Genomic DNA, 7748 nt, shown 5'->3' with positions numbered 1-7748 from the left:
GGATCCGATCATAGGCCAGTTATGTTAATCATATATAGTCCGGATACTAAACTTCATTTCTACGCTTTCGCCAAAACCATTTTAATGCGAACAAGGTTGGAGCAACTCCAAGAGACTTGGATCATGCATATTTTTCAAAGGGAAGCAAAAACAGAACAGCTGTTAAGTCACCAGAGGAATTTCAGTAGAAGCACATCAGTGAAAAGCTAAATCAACAGAAATTCGACATCAATATTAAGTAGATAAAATAACACAAAGTGTAATAAAGTTTGACATTACAAACTTGTTGAAAGAATACAACGTTGTGCAGGACACATTGTGACAAACAAAAATGAAATCGAAACTCGCGACATAGATCAGGCTAGATTATATTTATAGCTAAAAGGAAGACAATACCACCTGTGGGAGAAGTGACGAATCATATAATTCCAAAAGTACACTGAATTTTGAGGTGGTTGAGTACGAAGTACAGCAGCGAAAAAGAGTATGAGAATCCAGAATGTTTCTATCCTGCCATCTTAGTCAAGCGATGAATGGTACTTCTTGCAACTCTATTACCAGGATCAAGCTTCATTACAGTTCTAAGGTCTTCAGCCCCGAGTTTGTATTTCTCCATGCTCTCATAAAGAAGAGAACGTTGCACAAGGACAGATACATTTGTGTCATCATGTTCCAGAACCTGCACATGATGACGCAACTTTCAAGTTCCATGTCTACTGAAATGTGAATATTATAAGACATTGCACCAGGTCATTGATGCTTTCCACTGCTCAAAAACACAATTCCCACACGTATTTTAGAGATGGTTGGAAAATAATACATTACCCGGTATGATATTGTTATGACGCTCTTGTTCTATCATATACAAAAAATTTTTTTAATGACACTTGTTGCAAAATGGAAGAGTTAATATTTTAAAAGCATACAGTCCACCAGACTTAAATACTAATATCACACTCCATCAATATTTTTAAAATGGGCATCATGAAAACCCTTTTAACATTCATATTAGAGGGCTAATCAGGAAATTAAATTGCAAAATTGAGAAACAACAAAAACAAAGAGGGAAAAAGGAGAAATGGAAATATAGTACTTTGGTAAAGGGGCCAAAAGGATTCTTGTAAGAAATTGCAGAAGGATTCAAACATCTTAAATGGTGGAAGTGTTTAATGGTAGACAAAGTTGGAAAATATGCAGATGCAAGGTGAGAGTACAAGAAAGCACTCACTGGTCAGTGATGCCTTTCAGAAGAACAATCAGGTGGGTAAAGAGCCAAAGAAGAAAGGAACGATCATAACATATACCATATACTTATCTACTTAAGTACATTACAACCATCATGCCTCATTATTTTTTTTTCTTTTATTTTTGTCTAGAGCAAAGTATAATAGACCTAACATCAATATCTACAACAAGATATAGCCAGAATATGAAGATTGTGTTTCATTTAAGAAAATGAAAGAAATAGAACAAGTTTACCTTGGTACAGTCAGCCACGGCCTTCTTGTACTCCCCAACTTCCTTGTAACATGATGCCCTGCAGGTCAAGACCTCCATTCTCCCATCATTATCACCAGCCTTCTCCAAAAGAAAGATAGCCCAAGACAACCATTTAATAGCATCAGCGTACTGCCCCTGTTTATAATTATCCATACCCTTATTTTTAGCAGAAGGAGCATTAACACCAGCAGGTGGGGGAGGAAGGCCTTCGAGCTCAGTCGTTCCACCTCCATCAGCCCCTCCTTCAAACTCGGCATCTATCCCCAAATCATCATTCCCAGACAGTTGCTGGCTAGTAAATCCTTCATATCCCCGCGAGCCACCATTGGTAGTTGAAGAGAATAATGCGTCAAAATCGCTTGCCCCTGAGGGTTGCCTAGCAGGTTGGCTTTGACTTTGAGTCTGAATATCCACAAACCCAAAATCACCAATTGGATCGGTCTTACTCGTGCTGAAAGGATCTGATGAGAATTGAGAACCACTTGTTTGGGAGGTCGGGTTTTGAAATCCCCCAAACAAATTGTTCTTTAAACCACTCTTATCACTTTCTTTTCTTGATGAGTTGGTAACGTCAGGCTTCTTAGACCCAAAATCAACGTAAGACCCAAAAGGGTCCTTATTTGAACCTATCCCACCACCTCCGTTGTTACCTCCTCCCATGCTTTTCATTGATGAATCACCAAGATTTGGATTTCTATTATTATTTCCACCAAAATTCACATTCCCACCACCAGGATTCGAACTGGTATTATAGTTGCTACCAAAATTCACATTTCCACTATTATTACTTGCGTTTGAATCCCAGGATCCAGTAGTTTGAGTGGAAATACCACTTTTCGGCAAGGAATCAGCCACCCCTCCCATTGAGAACGTGCTCTGACTCCCCGGGCGAGCTGCATTTTTCAGCGGAACATTATTGCTGCCCTTATTCTGGCCCATTGCCGAGTTCAGCAAATCACCAAACAGATTTGAGTTCTTATTTTGTACAATTCCCACACCCGATGCAGGAGCAGTGGAATTCCAGCTTTTCCCGAAAATATCTCCCACCATAGACGTCGGGCCGGATAAAGATCCAACGCCACCAGATTGAACCGTAACAGCGGGCTGATGCGTCCACGAGGACTTGTTGGGCTGTTGGTTCCAGGACGACGTAGCGTTAGGCTTTTGTGAGTACATAGTTGATGCATACGAGGAAGTCTGGCTTTTCTGATCTTTCATAGGCTTCGATCGCCCCGATCCCAGCCCCAGATCGAAATCAAACGAATTGATCGAACCCGCCTTGTTATTCGACTTTCCGTAATTCGAATTCATGATTCTACAATCGTTCCTAATTCGAAGCTCTACAGCCCAACGACAGGTTTATAGCTTCGCGGAGTCAAAATTCAGATCGGATTGAACGAAAATGAGATCTAAGGAAATCGGAAAACGTACCTTGATGAATCGAGAATGAAGGGGGCGGTGCTAACCTGCGCCGAAAGAGTAAGTGCCGTTAGCTGGATCCTTGTTTTCCGTCAACAGGAATATGGGTAAAGCTCCAGACAGAAGAAGGTCACGGGCCTTTAATGTCATGATATGCTCGCTGAATTTTTCATTTTTACCGTCTCACTAGGTAAATTTCGTGAGACGGATCAACCCTATCCATATTTATAATAAAAAATGATACTTTTAGCATAGAAAATAATACTTTTTCATAGATAATCCAAATAAGATATCCGTCTCACGAATACGACCCATAAGACCGTCTCACAAAAATTTTTGCCTAAAAAAATGTTGTGAGAATATTAATTCATCTAACTAATCTTTAATATGTATATGCAGCCAGTAAAAGTATGTACACAAATATTACCAAATTAGACATTTTTATCACGTGATGTTCATATCTTAGATAGAACTGTATATGAATCGAGCCGGATCAAAAAATATATGGACGTATTCGAAATAATCGAATTTGAGCCCTCGAGTCCAAAATTTTTTTCTCGATATTTCGCAAGATGCTCCTGAGCTTTCATATTCTATAATATAATGTAATTACATATTAAATAAAAATATTTTGAGCCTATATTCTATAATAATTCACGAATATGTTTGAATGTTTCGAGCCTGAACTCAAGCCATGATTTGAATTATATTCAAGCAAAAAAATATTAAATTTCAAATTTCCAATCGAATTTGAGCTAAAATATACTTACTCAAACTTGATTCAAACTTTAAAATTTTCTTCATATTCAATAATGTTTGTTGCCTTTACTGTCAGATCAAAATGTGACAATGAAGCTGAACTCGGAATTGGAATATCTCGAGATTTACATACTATTGGGCCTCAACTGGAACTTACTGTTGCGCCGAATAATGTACCTAATGGCTTGGATATGGCTGGATCTCTCTGGGCCATAGCCCAGTTGAGAAGATTGCATCTTGTGGGCTTCTTCAGTATTGGGCTTCTCCACACCAGACCAGATTGATTAAATGTTCACCAACCTAGCGAGTCTCTTGTTGGGCCCAGTACAGTTTGGAAATCAAAAAAAAAAAATTCTCACCTATTGTGCCATATCAGGCTAATATATATATATATACATATATATATATATAATAATATATATATATATATATATATATATATACATATACATATATATAATAATAATAATATATATATATATATAAAATAGGATTATGCGAAACTATGTTTTACACGTAGGGATGGCCATGGTCCCAATCCCCCTTCCCTTTATTTCTAATGAGGGATTCCCATTTAATCCACACAAGGATAAAATCTCCGTCCAAACCCACTTCATTTCGGGTTTTTCCGCGAGACCTAAAATTACCGGAGAAAATTGTCAGACCTAATTTCACGGAAAAATAAATTCAAATTGAATAATTTGGATTGCGCTGACATTGATAAATATGATTTGGAGAGGGATTTGATAAATAGATTTCAAATCATCACAACTGTCATTGAGATTGCATAGGTATATAATATGCAGTGAATTTGAAATTCTCTTGAAATATTTGCAGTCAAAGCAACTCACACTCGGATGGATAGATTTCAAGTGTATTTTTGTTGTTTTAGATAAACAAGATAATGAAATTCAAATATATCTTTTTGGATATTTATATTGTTTTTCATGTTAATTAAGATGAATTTCAAATTTATCTAATAACGATATCATTTGAAATCCATTATACTTTGTGTAACTAATGTATAAATAATTAATATATGTATATATTCATGTAAAAGAAAAAGTGGCTGTGACATTGCTTTGGCTATTAAGAAAGATATAACAATAAATATTGAAGAATTTTGGATTGTGAAATAAATCGATTCTTTTTCGTTCGTGATTGGCGTCATATATTGAAAATATTGGATTGATCTCCTGAAGAGTGATTAATAAATCAGCTAAAAAAAAAATCCTAAACTGAATGATGTTTTTTATGCGATATTTGTGACAATTAATTTTCCGTCATGCTCATTTTTCCAATTTACACCAGAATAACAAAAATCATATATAGAAGCTAGTTCTGTGCACTTTTTACACAAAGTACTAAGCACTTTTTTTATGCGATATTTGGATCCTCTACCGTGTTTAAAACACAGTACTAAGTTCTGTGCACTTTTTACACGATATAATCACATGATCATCTCGTTTAATACGATAACTTTTTAAATTTATCTCATATGATGTGATGTCCACAAGATGATCACATGATCATCTCATATAAAAAATGTCTGATGAGGATCCAAATCCTCAAGACTACCATATGGAAGTAATATTATACTTGGTCATTTTCTCCATGCATCCAAAATTAAGACCCCTCCATACATCTGGACGCAGCCCGCACTACAAGAAAAACGACTTTCCGCAGCACGTCATCAACAGCGTGTATTAAAAGCACGCTGCGAATACTACTTTTCACGGCGTGCACCCACCTGTGCGCCGTTAATAGTGTTGCACTTGATACTATTAACGGCGTACATTAAACGAACGCTGCGGATAGTACTATCGGCGGCGTGCATATAAAGCTCGCTGCGGATAGTAACTTGATACTATTAACAGCGTGCATTAAAAGCACGCTGCGGATATTACTATGGACAACGTGCATTAAACGCACGCTGCGGATAGTGATATTTGCAGCATGCCTTTTTGTGTGCTGTTAATAAATTATATAAACGACAGCACACAATAAACGCACGCCGTTAATAATATTATTAACGACGTGCAAGTTTATGTGTGCTGTTAAAAATAAATCGTATTCAGACATTAATGGTGTACATTAATCGCACGACGTTAATAGTATTATTTACGGCGTGCATATTATAAGCACGCTGCCAAAAATGAGTTCGAATTTCGATTTAAGGCCACATTAGCGACGGTTATCTAAAACCGTCGCCGATGCTGGGGAAAATGAATTGCACGTTTAGCGACAGTTATCGAAAACCGTCGCCGATGCCGTGGAAAATGAATTGCTTCAAGGCCACATTTAGCGACGGCTAACTAAAACCGTCGCCGATTGTCATCGGCGACGGTTAACAGATAACCGTCGCTAATAGACACACATCGGCGACAATTTACATACAAACCGTCGCAACAAAGCACAAATTATCTATTTAAACCCGATCTCCGTTCCATTGTCTTCCACATCACTTAACACTTAAAATTTTTCTCTTGTTAAATGATTTTAATTTCGATTTAGATATTTGTTTTTATTTCAATTTTTGCTTAATTTTTTAATTGAATTTTTTATTAAAATATATTAAATTATTAAAGTAATTTTTTTTAAATTTACGCAAAATTTAGCGACGGCATTTAGAACCGTCGCGAAAGGTTTTACCGTCACATTATTTTAAGACCGTCGCTATATTAGCGACGGTGTTTAATTTCGGAACCGTCGCTGATTTGCGACGGGTTTATCGAAAACCGTCGCTAGAATTTTGTTTTTTTATGACTATTAATGGCTTACGCATGCACGTTGCGGAAAGTTGTATTAACAGCGTACATATGCACGCCGTTGATAATAGTATCAACAGCGTGCAATGCACGCCGCGGATAATCTTGAACTTTTAACGGCTTGAAACTTTGCTGCGTGCAATGCGCGCTGCGGAAAACCGTTTTTGTTGTAGTGCCGGTTGCAATCAATAGTCTTCGGGGTTGTATAACTTAGGCGAAGAACCGAATTCGATTGCTGCGTCTTCGCCCTACTCTTCTCTACCAAGAACTCCTCCAATAGATCGAAACCATCCTTTGCAACCGTCTTAAGACTTTCTTGATTTTTCATGTTAAAGCTGGTTACGTTGGTGTAGCTAATTGAGAATTGGCACAAATGATTTCAAGTGGCTTTATGTGTTCGTCTTGGTTACAAAGTTGATTCCAAAACACTGCTCTTTTTATAGGGTTGGAAAATCCTCTGGAAAGCCACTTTTTGGTTGTGAGTTTTCTATGGAAATGTCATGTGAACCTTGTGTGCAAGTATTGGTATTGAATAAGATGAATACCATCAACTCGTTTAGCATAAAGTGCGTGTACCAAATATTTTTCAAGCCCACAAATTGTGCGATTCATTGCAGAAATATTAGGCATCAGTACTGTAAAATACTAATATTTATAAACGCGCGGGGTGGGTGGGTGGGCTGCGCCTTCATTTCTGTGGTGAACTGTGCATGAGTTGCTATATATATCAAATGTATATATTCTTTTGGGCGATATTTGCTTCCCCTCGGCATGCAAGTTGCTTAAGGTAGAATCCAGCTCCAAAATACGATGCCTAAAATATGTAAAACTTTTAAATACTAAAAAAGTACGTATAAAACATATGTTTATATAAAGCTCGGTTAATTATGTCATGTATTTACTCTTATCAATAGCTGAAGATTTAGCTAGTTAAACATGTTAGGTTAGTGAAAAAAAAACTCCGAATGCGTAAATTCGTAAAACCGACCTTTAAATTTCAAATTATAGCTAGATTCATATTTAAAGTGCTTACTATACATTATTAAGTAAGTGAATTTCCCAGATATGCTGGTGGAAAAATATGCAGCAAAAAAAAAAAAAAGTGGTTGAGATAATTTGACTGGTCCTAGAGTTTTTCCAGATGGAAGAGGGATTTGTTACAATTAAGTCTCAACTCGAGACCTCGTCCCAATCTTGGGAGATTGGCGTGTCATCGATATTGGTCCTATAGTTTTACAGGAAGCAAACAAGAACTTACCTAGCTGCATCTTTCTACACTAAAGCTACCAAGAGACTTTTATC

The 7748-nt window shown here is 37.0% G+C and overlaps 1 protein-coding gene across 2 annotated transcripts; it reads right to left on the bottom strand.

The window, feature by feature from the left end:
- Positions 1-221: 221 nt before the first annotated feature.
- Positions 222-3091, bottom strand: LOC140830776 (uncharacterized). 2 transcript variants are annotated; one of them, XM_073194251.1, is made up of 3 exons: positions 2932-3091; positions 1480-2840; positions 222-679 (listed from the first exon to the last, which is right to left on the bottom strand). In XM_073194251.1, exons 2-3 carry the CDS (start codon positions 2809-2811, stop codon positions 506-508), a joined length of 1506 nt encoding a protein of 501 aa, XP_073050352.1. In that variant the 5' UTR covers positions 2812-2840; positions 2932-3091; the 3' UTR covers positions 222-505. The 2 variants fall into 2 exon arrangements, with proteins under 2 accessions (XP_073050352.1, XP_073050351.1); XM_073194250.1 differs by having other exon boundaries at positions 1480-3078.
- Positions 3092-7748: the final 4657 nt, after the last annotated feature.

This window comes from Primulina eburnea, chromosome 4 (genome assembly GCF_022965805.1).
Source record: "Primulina eburnea isolate SZY01 chromosome 4, ASM2296580v1, whole genome shotgun sequence".
Classification (NCBI taxonomy): domain Eukaryota; kingdom Viridiplantae; phylum Streptophyta; class Magnoliopsida; order Lamiales; family Gesneriaceae; genus Primulina; species Primulina eburnea.
This window is presented reverse-complemented; position numbering and strand designations above follow the sequence as displayed.

Excerpts from the sequence above, each read along its gene's own strand:
- LOC140830776 (XM_073194251.1), bottom strand. The coding sequence starts at position 2,811 with ATGAATTCGAATTACGGAAAGTCGAATAACAAGGCGGGTTCGATCAAT. Across the intron at positions 680-1,479 it reads CCGTGGCTGACTGTACCAAG|GTTCTGGAACATGATGACAC; the intron begins GTAAACTTGTTC and ends CATCATGTGCAG.